Genomic DNA, 16840 nt, shown 5'->3' on the forward strand with positions numbered 1-16840 from the left:
TCTGACTACTTGAGAAGAAATCTAGTTGATTCATTTCCACCTCCAAAGCAACAAAAAAAATCCCTTAGTGAATCTGCTGAACATTTAGATAACTCCTGCAGTTGTGATGAAGAACCATCTCAGGATATCTTCAGTTATGAGCATCAAAGACAATGGGTTGCTGTCTACTATGACACCAGCTTATACATTGACCAAGTCATTGAGGTTATATCTGCATCCAGCGCTGTAATAAAATTTTTATCGCAAACCAAAGGTAGAAAAGATTTTTTTTGATGGCCTTTGTCAGATGACATTGCACAGGTAGAGTCAGCATTTGTTTACAGATGGGGTTTTGAGGTAATGCCAGTTTCAAGTGATAGTAGGATTTGGAGTGTTCTTGATATATCTACCATAGCAGAAGCCTATGAAAGAATTTTGAGAGAAAATCAATAAGGAAAGGAATTGTAGTAAGACCTCTGCCTATAAAATATCTTACTTGTTTACTTGTCTTTCAAGTTGAAAGTTTTTCAATGCTTGAAAAAAATGACTTGTGACTTTTTGTATAACAAATTTCTAAATCTTATTGTTGTCTGCCCTTTTTTTGGTGAGTTTAAATTCCCCAAAGTAAAAATATTTCTGTGGCAAAAAGTTTTGTTATTAGAAACAAAGCAAACATTTTTTTGAATTCCTCACCCAAAAATTATTAAAGTTGAAAAATTTTAAGTTTCTACGTCCAATGGTTACATTCTATAGCAATTTCAGTAACATATACTTTTGACTCATTTTTTAACCCTTTTTACCAAATTGTCTGCTTTTACATGGTCCACAATTGAGTGGTTTTATCAATTTATAATTAAAAGAAAAAATTATCTTGATCTCTAATGTGTTATGAATCATACTAAGAATATTCAATACATTAGCTATTGAAATTAAATTGATATGAACAAAGTTGCATTTCTGTGTCATATTTACACTTTTTCCCCATTGGTAGTGGGATTTTGCCTAGTGTTTAGGTTGGTTCCATCTAATAATTATTGCTTTCATTATTATTAATTTTCATTTACCACAAGATGACATTACATTTATAAGGATTTTTCACTTGTTAGTAGCTTACATTTTTAGTTATATACTATGAAATTTGGCTTCTGGACCATGAAAGCTCAAAAAAGTTGATATTTGGACGAGGAAACAAGGTCCCTGAACCTTAGGAAGGCCTGAACAAGAGAGAGCTTTTCTCAATAAGCGGAAAGTTGGTTGGCCATTACTCCATAGGTGGATGGTTATAAACAGCATGCAACTTTATTAAGAGGCAGACGGGTATGGACTGATGGAAGGATGACCGAGGAGTGCTGCTCATGATATAAGAAGTCATTGCAAAAGTGAAAAACGTGGACCCGATGAAGGAAGAATGGCATGTAAACGAGCCATGAAGGGGTGATATGGAGCGACGTTAGCAACCTGGCATTAGGAGTATTATTAGAAATAGGAGGTGCAACTGCTAAAGACACTGCTTGGTTACACAAGAAATGATAGTGCTCATATCAATGTTGCACAGCTCGATACTATGACGCAGGGCATCAATCTGGCTTTAAAATGGGGTTTACAAGTGGCGGATGCTAAAACAAACTTGGCAACAGTAGCATCATGGATTAGATTGGAGGTGTCTGAGGATGTGGATCAAGACAAAATGGGGCAGCAGAAATGCTTATAAAGCGTTGTCTTGGAGTATTTAGAGACCTAATCCGAGAATTTGGACTGATGGTAACTATTACCTTTGTTCCAACATGGAAGAATAAAGCAGATGGATTGACCAGAGTGAAGAAAGCTTGGCTAAGGGAAAAGAAGGTTGTGGCTTCAATGTGCTGTATGGTAGAACAGTTAAATGACCTGCAAGATGATGTATCATTTTGGAAAAGAACAAACTTTATACTTAGCGAAAAGGGTGAATCCACATATCACGATGGAAGATGTCGGGGAGGTGGTGGAGCAATGTAGGGAATGTCAATCCATTGAACCTGCGGAATTACATGTGGCAGAAAATTGTAGATGACACCATTGACATCACTCATTAGCAACACAAACCATATCTGACTATGATTGACTGTGGGCCTGGGTGGTCAGCAATATGGCAAAGAATGAGAACGAAAATGGCAGAAGTTAAGAAAACTGTTGAGGAAGTGTTTATGGAAAGGGAATGGTAGAAGAAGTGCTAGTTGATAATGGTATGTCCTTTTGTTCAAAAGTTTTTAGAGATTTATGTGCAAAATGGAATGTTAGGCAATATTTTCGAGCTGCGTACCGGCTGAGTGCCAATGGATTATAGAGAGGCACCATTAGACTATAAAAGCTGTGGCAACAAGAAGTCAAATTTTGCCCCAAGAGGTATTTCAGTGTAATATGGCACCAAAGTCTGGCCAAAATGAAATGTCAGTGCCACATCGATCCATTTTCACATACGAATTGAGACATCCATTGGCTGTAACAGAAAAAGTGGAACAGGCAAAAACAGGAAAAACAGGCAAAAACAGGAAAAAAACAGGCAAAAACAAAAAAAAACAGGCAAAAACAGGAATCATAGTTGGTGAAGAAGTGTGGGTGAAGCCACCCAATCTTTGTCGTACAACACGATGGGGAAGAGGTACTATAACTGATGTACTCTCCAAGAACATGGTGGCAGTAGATGGAATGCCACGTCACATCTTTGACGTATGAAGAGTTTCTTTACCGGCAGGAGGTTGAAGAGTCCTGCAAGAATAACTGGTGCGACGGTTGCACCACGAACATAGATGTCTGGCAAGGATGGTGAACTATGAAACCAATTATTGATCTCAAAGATCAAGGGGGATTGTAATTAAAAAGTATTAAAAAATCAGTACACACCTGTTTCTTGTGCAGTCTCATGCATACAAAAAGAAAAAAATGGCTGCCTTTCTGGTTTTATGCTAATCCAACTGATCACTTTATGCAAATGAGATGCTGCTGATTGTAGTATAAAAGCCTGACTTTTATAGAGACTGCGATTTAGGATTTGGTGACAGAAGGAGTGAGTCTTGTGAGCACAGAGTTGTATTTTTGCAGTTGGAAGAAATTAGCAGTGGGAATGGATTAAAAATTTTTTTTTTATTTTGGACATTGATGCCGAGAGGAATTTGCATATAGTTCGCTTGCAACATCGAATTAATTTGACCAAGTACATTAATATGATGACTGAGCATTTTCTACCCTACTTTGGCTACAATTGAAATGATGATCCCATCTTCATGCAGGATAATGCTTCCATTAGCACAGCTAGCAATGTCAAGAGGTTCCTTGAAGAGCATGATATTCCATGCTTGGATGGCCTGCACAATCTCCAGACCTCAATCCTATCAAAAACATATGGCATTTCATCGAGCAACAGCTACACAATTATAAAATTTTAAATCTGGAAGAACTTTGGACAAAAATTAAAGAGAAGTGGAATGCCCTTTCACCGGAGTATTGCTGCAGACTAATTCAAGGAATGCCCAAAAGATTGCAGGCTGTCAAATTGCAGAAAGGCTATGCTGCTAAATATTAACTAGTGCATTATGTTCCTGTTGTATTTGTGTTGCATTAATGTTTTAAAGTTACATTTAAATAACAATTTTCCATTGTGTGGAGTGTCTTTTTGCCTTCTCAATTTAAAGTTAATTTTTTAAATTGACGTGAATACTAGGATACTTTATTTAAAAGTCAAATATGAACAGGTAAAATTATAGAGGAATTAAAGACGAATCAAATGAGGTATAGGTTGTTTAAACAGTTGCATTCAATTTAGCTTAAATTTGCAGTTTTTGAAAAAATGACAAGTGCAACTTTCTTTTTGGCGCCACTGTATTGAACTTGTTTTGGAAGTCAAATCCTAACAAAGGGTTAGTGGCATCAGCGCTCGTGAAACTTCATTGGAAAGATCTTAGATGTGGTATTTTGATTTCTAAGTATGTTTGACCATAGCATTTTATGCTTTCACTATTAGCAGTCGAGATATGAAAAGGAAGGAAAAGGGGAAGGATAGAGAGAAAGAGAGAAAGGACGGGGGGTGGGTATTCTGTAGTGGCATTAGTAGTAGTCTTTTCTTCATTACAATATAATTAGTTCGTCTTACTTATTCTTGCTTCACAATATCCGTAAAGTAGTGAATTCACTATATATTATTTTTTTTATTTTATTTATTTATTTTTGAAATGCACATAACCTGAATCTTTGCTCCTCACATTCGAGCACTGCCAGAAGCGACACCCAAATAAACCTCAAACATACTAGTTTTACATCAGCAACTTGTGAAAAGATGTCTATAATAAGCAAACACACAAAATTAAAAAATTAAAAAGAAAAAAATCATTTGCAAATAAAAAAAGAATAGTATTCCTGGAATAGAAAAATGGTTGCGAGGATGATTGGCAATCAGATTAGGATAAGCTTTCTTTTTTTTTTTTTTTTTTTTTTTAATCACTTATAGGCCCAAAATTTGCAAACAAGTCTCAGCAAAATTGTGGTCCATCTTGAAAATAATGCCAGTTTGGCTTAGTAAAAATGACGCTAAACATGAAAATTATATAGAGAAGTAGAAAAGTAAATTTTCTCGTGTTTGGTATCAGTTATTTATTTTTCATTTTTTTCTTGTTAACTACACTGCGCAATCGCCATTAGTTATAAGTTTATAGCAATTTTTGGCACTTCTGGATGTCAATGACATGAGACGTCCAAGATGAGTTATCGACCCCTGTTCTTTGAATGCCCTTTATTGGCCATTCTGTGAACCTCAAATATAAACGCAAAAATATATAATAACAAAATAAAGAATAACAAAATATACGAAAATTCAAATATTTATTGTATAAAAAATATATCAAAATATAATTTTAAAGTTTTAATAGTATTTTTCATGAGTGATTTATAACTAAAAATAAATATGTAAAAATATGAAACATTTATAGATTGTTTTTAGAATTTTTTTTTACCGTATAAAAATGTAAAAAATATTTTGTTTGTCAATGTAGCAAAATATAATTTTAAAAGCATGAAACATTTATAGAGGTTTAAGAACATATATATTTTGTACAGAAAGATTGTTTTGTTTTTTTTCACAGTAAGATTGTTTAAACATTAAAATAAAAGCATGAGTTCTAGGCTGACAAACGCCCTCTATCGGCTGTTCTTGAAACTAAAATGCACACATTTGTCTCATGTCATTGACATGCAGAAGTGCCCAATTTTCTTTAATTAACAATTCAATGATTAAACGATACCATAAAAATTAAGTTTAACTTTCAAAATGCTACTACAACTTCACTCCCCGATTAAAAAAAACAAAACAACAAAATAAAAAACGTCACAACATAATTTCAAACCGCACTAATATTTAAAAATTTTTGTTTTGAAGTAAATTTTACTATAATTGAAAAGTATTTATTACGCGAAAAAAGTGTATCAGAATACTGTGGTTCATTTACCTCATAATTCTAGCCAATTGTTTTTTTTATTTATTCTTATTTTTTCGATGAATTATAACTTCATGGAATCTTTCATTATCATAACTGTTTTAAGAAATTAACAATCGAAAATCCCAGAAGTTTGATTCCAACAGTAAACCAAAAGAATTAGAGAAAGATTGAGTCCATCACAAACTTGATCATATATATGCATTGAACTGATTTAATGAGACATGAGATAATTGCTAATCATCGTCATATAAGAAAACCGATGATTCACTTAAAAAGAAAATAACTAAATAAAAATCCGAAAATGTTAACAATTAGATATTTTCAATTTATACTATATTTTATTGTTATGGTAATATTTGTAGGCAACGCCGAACTGCCGTTGGAGTGCCCTTCTGCATGTTTTCTCATGGTTTACTCTTGTAAGCCTTTTCCCATGAGTGGGTATGCCACAAGAAGTGGTTTGAAAGCTGGGTTTTACTTTCTTAGGTGGACTGCTTTTCAATGCTGACTAGCTCCATTTAGTTGAAGCAACTGTTTATGGCGCCAGTGACCTGTCTTCATCCCTTCTATCATTACAAGCATTATATCTAAGCCATGTGAGCAAGCCAGGAGCCAGAGGCTATTTGAGACATACCTTGGTTCCACCATAAACTACAACCTCTCCCTTGACATATAAATTGACAAGAGGACCGGGAAAGCAGCTACAACACTTTCTCACCTCATATCTAAAGTGTGGAGGAACTCTGTGCTGATGGTGAAGACTAAAATGGTAGTGTACAGTACCTGTGTCATCAGAACGCTGCTATACAGTAGTGATACATCGACTACTTACACAAGACAGGAATGGCGATTCAACACCTCTCATCTATGAAACCTCTGCTGCATCATTGGCAGGATATGTATTCTAAGATAAGTCCTGTCCTATGCAAGCTTTCTCAACATATACACACTCCTCAGGCAATGCAGACTGTGCTGATTGGGCTATATCCACTGCATGGAAGATGGGGCGCATTCCAAAGGACACCATGTATGGAGAACTGGTATCTAGGAAGAGGTCTACTGGCTACCCAAACTCCGGCGTAACATGAAAGCAATCGACATCAATATTGGGTCTTGGAAAAGCATTGCAATCAACTATTTAAGATAGAGTGGAACCCTGAACCAACATCTGAAAGCAGAGAAGGAAAAACTGTTGAACTCTGCTGCGAAGGAGCTTGCACACAGAAAGCGGAGCATCACTGTCAATAGTCCAGCAGGTACCATACATCACATATTTGTGACAGAGACTGTACCTTACCCCTTCAGCCACAAACGGCGTTCCTTCAGCTAAACAGACAGGACAACTAGGCTATGGATAAAAATGAGTGAATATTAAAAAAAAATGAATCAATACATATGTGTGTATATGTACAATCATATTAATTTATTTTTATTTCGGACTATTATTCTCATCTTTATAAGTTGTTCTTTTTGATCTTTTATTGTTTTTTTTTGTTTTATTCACGTTTCGGCCAACTATTCCTCTGACCTTCGTCAGGTGGTAACCGCGACGGATAGAAACTTTGAATCTCCTAACTGCATTCTCAGCCATCACTGCCATCTGTAGTTGTTGTCGTCTCACCACATTTTGGCCAATTAACCTCTGGCACGCTTTGGGTGGGATTGAAACTGCTATCTTCAGACAATGCTCATCTGGAACTGTAGAGATTCAACGTCTCTATCAACTGCGCCTATCTAACAATCGGTACGGACCCGACTATAGAAGATCAGATAAATAAATGTGGATTTATAAGATCAAAAAGAATCCAACCTTGATCGCCCTTTGGGGCCCGTGACGCAGTTGATAGACGTTGAATCTCTACAGTTCCAGATGAGCATTGTCTGAAGATAGCGGTTTCAATCCCACCCAAAGCGTGCCAGAGGTTAATTGGCCAAAATGTGGTGAGACGACAACAACTACGGATGGCAGTGATGGCTGAGAATGGAGTTAGGAGATTCGAAGTTCCTATCCGTCGCGGTTACCACCTGACGAAGGCCAGAGTAATAGTTGGCCGAAACGTTGTGAATAAAACAAAAAAAAAAACAATAAAAGATGAAAAACACCAACTAATAAAGATGAGAATAATAGTCCGAAATAAAAATAAATTAATATATAATGCTCATCTCAAAAAATGAATTCCAATTAAGGAATAATATATATATATATATATATATATATATATATATATATATACAATCATATATAACTTTCTACATTTAGTATGTTCTTATGTTCTCAGGTGGCATATCCATGATGCTATATATTTCGGAAAGTCATCCCATCGTCAGGTGCATGTTTGACTTTCAAAAATTAAACCTCTTTAATTCAATTTTTTAAATAAAAATTAACAGAATCCAAATGATCAGAATCTCTCCTTTTAAATAAACACCTCAAAATGATTTATTTTCTGTCTGGTTTACAATACATTTAGACACTAACAATGTTTGCTAATTAAAGAAGACCCCTTTATTTTAGTTTAATTTGTATTTTTATTTTATTTTAATTTTTTTAACGAGTATATCAGTTAATTTGTTCAAATGGATACGGAAATTAAACATTAAAAATAATTCGAACATTTTAATAAAATGAAAAAATTATTGAATTAAAAAACATCGGTTTGGTATAATTACTATCTAAAATATGATGTAATGAAATATTTGTTTTTATTTTATGCTATTTTAAGCAGTTACCAGTGGAACATGGGAGAGGAGGAAGGAGTAAAGAAGTAAATTGTCGATTTAATTGCATCAGCTAATAATGCCGGACTATGTCCTCACGAGGGTAATGTTAGATCCCAGGTCTGCTTTGAATGTGGGGAAAATATAACTGCTAAACTTTGGGTTGAAACATAACCTGTACAGTCCTGTCTGCACTCTGTCGGCTGTCAAGCACCAGATCTATCCACATTATTAAAAACTAGCCTGGATGCCCAACATTTCCCGGGTGTTTGAAGGCGTGTGTTGAGCAAAAAAACAAACAAAAAACAAAAGTGATAGTAGGCAGGCAGACTCAAACCCGTACCGCAATGGAGGAAAAGAACATGAAAAAAAAAAATGTGACTTCTTTGCTGTTGCACCCATCGCCAAACCGGAAGTGGCAATGGTTTAAATTAAGACGAGTCAATCGAAAAGAGATGACTTTCGAAAATATTGGCGAAAAAAGCAACCCCTCCTTGTAGAAAAGTGCCAAGTTGAGGGTGAAAGAATTAATGTTTTTAGCCAATTTTTCGATATTTGTTGTTCGAAGGGTCTAGCTTTAAAACAATATCAATCTCGTGAAAACCCGTCATCTCTGTCGAAAGTTTTAGGCAGACCTACATACATACATATATACATGATGGCAGCAAACTTATTCTCGAGTATTGCCATTACTTAATACATTACTGACTCAAATGAGGCAGACATGAGCGTCACTAGCAGCACATGCCGGACAGTCACTTCTATGAACCTTCTACAGTCCTGCACATCTGCTGATGACCGGGTCTAGGCTGTGGTGCCCTGAACACCTGTTGGTTCAGACCTTGGATGTTCCAGAGGCTTTATTTCCATTAACACCCATATCGACATCAGTCCTCATGGAGTGTCCGTTTGCCGTTTTAGGCTACAGCTAGCCTTTTTTGTTATCGAGATACACACTGATGGTAAAATGTGTATTCCATTACATATCAAGTAATGCCTGTGCTTGAAGCTTTTTATAGTAAGGAAAGACTTTGCACGGAGACAATCCAACTCTCTGAACAACTGCCACATTGAACCAAAAAGAAGAGCAAGTCAACATCATTGGATGCAGCAGTCGCCGCAGGTTTTATATCAGGGTTTTTCTTTTCCTAGAGAGGTTGCCTTCACCACGGCTTACAGAGCCCTCTCCACCAAACATGCCATTTGATCCATGACTGGAACTTAGGTTGCTGGGCACCAGAGCATATTCCACACGCCGGTGGGTCATGTATGCCGCAGCTTACAGGGCCTAAGCTCCTCTGGAGGTTTCTGTCAGGGTTACCTCATCCTTAGCCTTTGGTTAAAAGAACCTTGGCCCACAAGGCAGTGGAAGTCCATTTATACGATGCTGGACACTCGCCGTTCATCAGAGCCCCGTCTGCGTGGCAGTGGTCACGACGTGCACGTGGGGTTGATTTGTCTGGGAGAAGCACAGAAAGACGCTAAGACATCTGTGTGCTTTTAACACAAGTCCACACCAGACCGTGGCCACCAACATACATACATACAGACAGACAGACAGGCAGGTGAGATTTATATTATAGATGTCAGATATTTTTCCTGTTTACTTGGCGTTTCACGAAGGCAAAGTTGGACTCAAGATCGATTTTAATGTGAGGAAAAAACCTCGACAGATTTTTATGAAAGTTTGAACCTGGTAAACATAAACAGGTTAGGGTAATGGATTTATGGTTGATTTTTAAGAAGGCAAATAACCATAAATGTACCCAACTTTTATCAACAAGACAAAAAAAATTTCAATTTAAAGATCTACTTCTAAAGAAACTTAAAACAAATGAATTCAAACAAAGAATATAAAAAATATAGTCCTTACTCTTACTGTTTCATGTTAGGCTCTACTCCAAAACCGAGCAACTGCTAGTTCTTATGATAAAGCATGATGTACAAATTGATAATTTAAATATTTTTCAAAGAAGGCGCATGATTTTAATATTTACGTTTATAATTTCTTAGTTTACTTTAGAAAAAATGTGTCGTGGATATAAGTTTTTTTATTGATTATTATCGATCAATTTTCAAGTGGTGAACGATTTTTGTCATCTCCATATGTTCGAACAACGACAACACATTGTTCACATGCCAGCAGTAAAACTTCAAACTTTGACATTTTTTGTGAAAGACATTTTTCAAAATCTATTTTTTCGTATGTTATAAATTTTCAAACTTTTATTTCTAGTTTCAAAGTTGACAAAGTAAAATTTAAACTTGGATTCCTTCCCTTTTCTCTATCAAAAAAAACAAAACAAAAGATTAGTTATTTTCGTCTAAATTAACCGATGAGTGTATTCTGTATAAGTTTACACCAACTATTAAATCAAGAGTGTCACCTGTTCCTACGATGACGAAACGAAACGGATTTTCTGTCAGGCGACGAACACACAAACACATTCTGTGTATAAATTGGGCGTGTGTTTCGTGTGAGTAGAACGACGTATTAGCCGCATTAGTAATCAATTGCCCCACCCCACTCACTTCACACGCATCATAACATTAAATGCGCGCGCTCTCTCTCTCTTTCTCCCCCCCCCACAAACCGTAAAAAAGAAAAACAATTGTCCTGTTGGTTACAAAAAAAAAAAAAAAAATTTTTTTTTTGCTTAAATTAATAAATAATAATCTTTAAAATTTTGTTTCTTGAATTCTATAAACTATTATTTATTTTAATACTTAATTTCAAAGTTTTTATAAAATGCAAAAATATTAAAAGTAAAGTCTTATAAACAAAACGCACATTTTCCTAAACTTTGCACAAGTAATTGAGCAATGAGCACTAATTTTTCTATTGTTTACACACACACACACACACACACACGCGTGCGCGATCAGCGTGAGATTAATAATCTCAGATTATTAAGAAAATAAAAATAACATATATAAAAGATCGGTACCGAAAAAGAACACCTATCTCAATTAATTTTCACGAGACAAACAGTTTTGCACTACTTTTATGTCCTCTTACAAAGATTAAAATCAACATATGACAATACTAAACCTTATGAATAGAATCCTTATTCCAATTTTAATCATAATCTGTTACATGATTTTCATTCAAGAAAATGTAAAAAGCAAACAACAAAAAAAAAAAAACAAGGCTCAAGATTAAATTTCACAAATGGGAGATTGTGCTCTCTAAAAACCTTTTAAGTACTGAAAGAAACTGAAATTTAGGAAATATTTATTAATATTTAATACATATCGTTTAAATTTAACAAAACGAAGAACATTTAAACTAAATATAATGTACGTTTAGATCTCTGTTGTCTATAACAGCTGTTTTCCAAAATTCATTATGATAGGTTAATTATTTTAAGGGGTGTTGGTTGACTGAATTAATGTAAATTGAATCTGATTAAAGAAAAAAATCATAATTTTACATAATAATAATAATAATAAAATAATAATAATAAAAATAATGTTAATAATAATACCAATAAACTTAGCAAACTGTTCATTAAGTTTTTAATTAATTTATTCCTTTTTCACTTCATTTTTTTGTATAGAAAATTAATTTGAAAAACTTAAAACAAGGTGTTGAATCTTTTATGAACTGAATTTTCATAAGTTTTTTTTATCGTGAGATTTGATTCTTAGAATAGTTGAACAAATTTGCAGACGTTTAAATCTACAAGTGTGTGATTTTCTATTTTGTTTTATTTTATTTTGATTGAAGAGACATTTAAAAAAAAGGCATTAATACGTAATTCATCAATAACTTAAAAAAAAAATCTATGTAAGCCACAAATAATTTGATACAATTTTCCGATTTATCGTGCAGCCAAAGTGCAGCTGCACCAACATGCGAAACTGCTCTTCAGTTTTGAAAATCGCTGAATTGTATTCTTCTCTTCAATCCAGCGACTAACTTATTTTGCTATCGGTTCGTTGTTTTATCCTTCAACGGGAGAAATTCAACATTTTACACAAGGTTTATTTTAATGAGAATACGAGACGATAAGAATTATTTAGTTCTATTTTTTTTATTTGTTGCTAAATATTTCAATCCATAAAGATATTTTCTAATACTTTTTTCCCTATAGTTTGATGTATAATTTTATTTTTGAAGATCTTTTTTGTCTCCCAGTGAAGTCTTGTATCAATGAGATAAGTTTATGAAAGAAAATGAAAAACTTGACGCAAAATTTATTTAGAAACATTTAAAATCTTAAAATTCGAACAAGATATAATGAAAAATAGGTATATAAAAATGGTAATGTTGAAACTATGATGTGACAAGGCGAAAAAAGTACCCGAGCTTATTAAGGCCGACGAATAATAATTTTTCCGATTTCCTTATGAAATAACCCGGAACAATTTGTTTTAATAATTTATTAAAACACGTTAATTAAAACAAATTTTGTTTGATGCCTAATCACATCGGAAGTCACAATCATTTTTATATTTAAAATTCATTTATATAAAAGAAGAAAATCAATTTCATTTTCCATTAATTTTTATTTATTGCGGACTGTTATCCTCATCTTTCTTAGTTGTTTCACGACGTTTCGGCCAACTATTCCTCTGGCCTTCGTCAGGTGGGATAATAATCCGCAATAAATAAGAATTAAAATTAATAAATAATACTCATCTCAATAATGAAATTAATTTCATTTTCATAATACAAATAAACAGCGAAAAAATTGTAATATATTATTTTTTTACCGCAAAAATATCGGTGCTAGTGCAAGAATGATCCGCGCTATTTTTTAACTCGTATTTCGAAGTTTAATTAAAGTTTTATATGTTTTTTTTTATTCAATTCTAAGGTTGAAGTATAGAATAGGTACAACCCCCCTCCCCATGTTAAGAATGGCTTTTTAAATAATAACGTTATTATTTACGTCCGGATCACTCTCTGCACTAGTACCAAAAAATCGAGTAACAAATTACTTATTTACAAGTTTTAGTAAGCTCGAGTACGTTTTTAGATTATCACCGACGTCAATTCAGCCGCTAAATTCTAACTTTACCAAAGTGAAAAATATAAATAAATAAATAGAGAGGGAGGAGAGGAGCAGGAGCACATAATTTGGAAAAGGCATTAATTTTTTTTTGGGGGGGGGGAGGGCTTTATACGCTTTTCTTGCTTGAACTTTATCCAATTATGTGATCTGTTTTAAAGTAATTAAAAAAAAAATTAATCAAATTAAAGATTTTAGGGTTATTTCAGAAATAGCATGTACAAACTCGAAATATTCAAGAACTTAAATGTATAAAAAAAAAATTGGTATTCTTTGAAACTTTTAACCATTTTTTTGAAGTTTAATCTTTCCATTCTAAAAAAAAAATGCAAAATTTTACTAGTGACGCCCACTTTTATCAGAACTCATGTTTTTGGTGCGAATTGCTTTGGAACTTCAATAAACTATTAAATAAATCAGAATGAGGATAAATATAAACGGCATGATTAATGCTAAATTCTGTTCCTCCTTTCAATAATTCTGGAAACAGCGGGGTTGTTTACATTCCAAAAGCAAAACTACTACTTATATGCTTTGCTGACTAATAGTTCTTTTAAACGAAACCTTGTTCACCCAATTTCGCGTCCCCCCCCAATTCCACCCCTTTAAAAGAAGGAGGGGTGGGCAGAGTTGTCAATCAATCGCCCCCCCCTTCCCTTCAAGTAATTCAGACTCTTTTCTTTTAAATGCAAAACATTATAAAAATAGGTTTCAAAAATAATCACTGGACTTTCGTTCGTCAAATAATTACCCTTCTTCAATCTACTCTAGTTGTATATCTGCTGATTAGATAAAAATCAGAGGCCAAGTTTGGGTTGAAAATGCATAATCACCATGTTTTAGCTTCACAGGTTATTAATTTAGTGATCGTGTAAAAGACAGTTGTATATTGATGAAGAGAATTAGTTTCCGATGGATGTTACTTCGCCTTGGTTGGTTTTCTGTAATTTCACGCCCTCTCTATAAAAATCCTAACTATCAATTCCTGCTCGTACTTTTTTTTTTCATTCTTTTATGTTCACTACACCCCCTCCTTCGTCTCCTTTTTTCGTCTCTTTCTTCTAAATACTTTTCGAGCTCCAATTGTTATAGCGTAATAAGACGGTAGCGGTGTCGTCGACGTCGCGGCGGCCATACTGCTACTACTAGTCTGAGTAGTAGCAGTAGCAATATCAAAACGGTTTTTGTTTAGTTGTCTAGTTTAGAGAATACACACACTACTATAATCGTTAGTGGTCGTAAGTAGTTTAAATGAAGGCATTACCCATTCTATTCATTACCTGGACGTCTTATTTCCGAGACAACAACACACAGTCTCATCAGCTACTTTAACAATATTTACTTTGATCATGTCGATGGTGGTGGTCACCATTTGCTTTAGCTGCTCTTCTTATAATGGATTCATTTAAAAATTGAATTTCAAATGCCCCCATTTTAACATTTATTTCCGAATATTATTTCTCTCTGATATTTAAAAATGAGAAGAAAAAAAACTATACATGTAACACCTTTTTTACTCAGTATGTCAAACACTTCAGAGTGTGACATCAGCAAAAAAACAAAATAAAAAATCCTGTCAATAATCAAAATATGCAACGAGTTAAAACAACAAAATAAGCCACTTCTCACTAGAAGCAAAACAGCTGCTGAAAAAAAGAAAAATAATTGCAATTTCTTTAAAGCAGCAGAAAAATTTGCTTCTCAGCAGAATATTGCAAAACTGTAACACAAGCAAAATTACCTTAACAAACAATCGAATTCTTAGGAGTCTCCTCCCTCACCAGTCAAAAGGAATACGCATCGAAAATTTTATAGGTTTTTATTTGAAGTTCAACATTTTTTAAAATCAACTTTATTGATTCCGATTCGTTATTTCACCTGAAGAAAGTTTCAGAGAGCAAGAGAAAAAAAAATGATCAACAGTTAATTGACATATCGATCAAAAAAAGGAAACGGATAAAAAAAATCATACCTACAATAAAACCTGATGAAAATGAAAGCTTAGTCTTCCAAGGCTTTATTAAAGTATTGAGATAAATGCCAAGAAGTTGGATAAAACTGTAGCGTTGGAATGCCAGCGCCATGTGGGAGTCACGTGGAGATTGGAAAGTCATATTACATATCAACTAGAAAACTATCCACTTTCGCCCATTTCTATCTTAAATCGTTTTATCCAAGTTTCATCCTTTCACACACATCATTTATAATTTCTAAAATTAGGTCCACTTTTTCTCTAACTTGTTGATGTTATTTTGCCCTTTGATAAAATAGAAATAACAATCATTAAAATGTTTAAATCAATTAACAATTTTTGATCATTAATTTAACTAATTTTCTTTTAGTAAATCATAATAAATTTCAGGGTTTTTTTATTTAACTTTTCCAAAATATACAATTAAAAATGTACGTATTAATTTCCTATTTGTTTTTCTTTATCAAGGAAGACATGTTTTTTCTAACTTAAATCTTGTATTTTGGACCAAAATATTATAGGGGAAAAATAACTTTCCAAAATTAAAAAAATTAATGAAAAAAAAACCCCCTTAGTTTTTATAACTTTATTTTTCTTTACTAATTGCATTAAAAACAAGTTTCACCAAAAAAAAAAAAAAAAAAAAAGTAAACTATCATTTTCAAAGTTTCTTGACACACTTTTTTCGTTTCCCTTTCTAACGCGAAAGTTCTTTTTATTTCCTCATCTGGAAAATTTTCCCAGGATTTCATTTTCAAACAGTAACGCGCGAGCACACACATATGTCAGTATATCTTTCTATATACTTTATTAATCCGATATTTCAGTGATAATTTCCTCACCATTATTCATTCTCTTGTAGTTTTATTGTTATCTGGCTGGCTTTCTCGGACGAGATATTATTCCGAGCTTGCATTTTCATTCACTTTCAATCGTTATCCCTCTCACTCTCTACCCCCCCCCCCCGCCGGTTCTTGGAGGACCAATTTTTTTTTTTTTTTTTTGCTGCCTCCACCTCCTTCTCCCCATCTCCTCCTCCTACCGCCGCCGCCGCTGCTGCTGCTGCAATGGATGCCATGCTCAGTCTATGGCAAAGGCCTCAGACACACCAGCAACGCAAGTTGCATGCTGCTGCAATGGATGCTGTTCGGATTTACTGCTACCCAACTCATGCCGCCGTCTCACAACCGGTTTTCCCAAGGTACACACATCATCTTTTACTCTTTCTCTCTCTTAAAGAGCTCTTCTACTGTTCTCATTGGTTTTAGGTTAGATACTTATGCCACACTTTTTTTTTTTCAGATTCAACATATGAAATAAATAGTCGGTGAATTAATGCAAGAAAAAAAATATGACTCGTCTATTTTTATGTTTTATACTTTGCAGGCATCTCTACGTGATTTTATTACAAAGAAAGAAAAACATGCACTTGTCCCATAAGCTGTCAAACCCGAATGAGTTAGAAGTAAAAAAAAAAAAAATTAATGTAGTTAAATAAAGAAGATATGCATTTATGCAGTATGCACACACATTAAATGTGTTTAATTTTAAAACTAATCTTCAAATGCCCCAATTTCTATGGAAATTTTGATAATCCACTAAAACAAGAAAATTCAAATAATTGAAGATAAAAAATGATCTGCATGTGTAGCATTTTTACGTCAATCTGAAATCGTGTCAACTTGTTT

General features: G+C 33.8%; 1 protein-coding gene across 9 annotated transcripts in view; it reads left to right on the forward strand.

The window, feature by feature from the left end:
* Positions 1–16840, forward strand: part of LOC145283782 (vitamin D3 receptor-like) — a 453323-nt gene that overhangs the window by 166970 nt on the left and 269513 nt on the right. For 2 of the 9 annotated variants that reach the window (XM_080132838.1, XM_080132839.1), the window contains exon 1: positions 13864–16353. The exons of the other annotated variants lie outside the window; for them this stretch is intronic. In XM_080132838.1, coding sequence (XP_079988964.1) covers positions 16220–16353 — 134 coding nt within the window. In that variant the 5' untranslated portion in view covers positions 13864–16219. Of the gene's footprint in view, positions 1–13863; positions 16354–16840 lie in introns of those variants that run through there. 9 annotated transcript variants of the gene reach the window in all.

This window comes from Euprymna scolopes, chromosome 8, assembly GCF_053919585.1.
Source record: "Euprymna scolopes isolate OS-2025 chromosome 8, ASM5391958v1, whole genome shotgun sequence".
Classification (NCBI taxonomy): Eukaryota; Metazoa; Mollusca; class Cephalopoda; order Sepiida; family Sepiolidae; genus Euprymna; species Euprymna scolopes.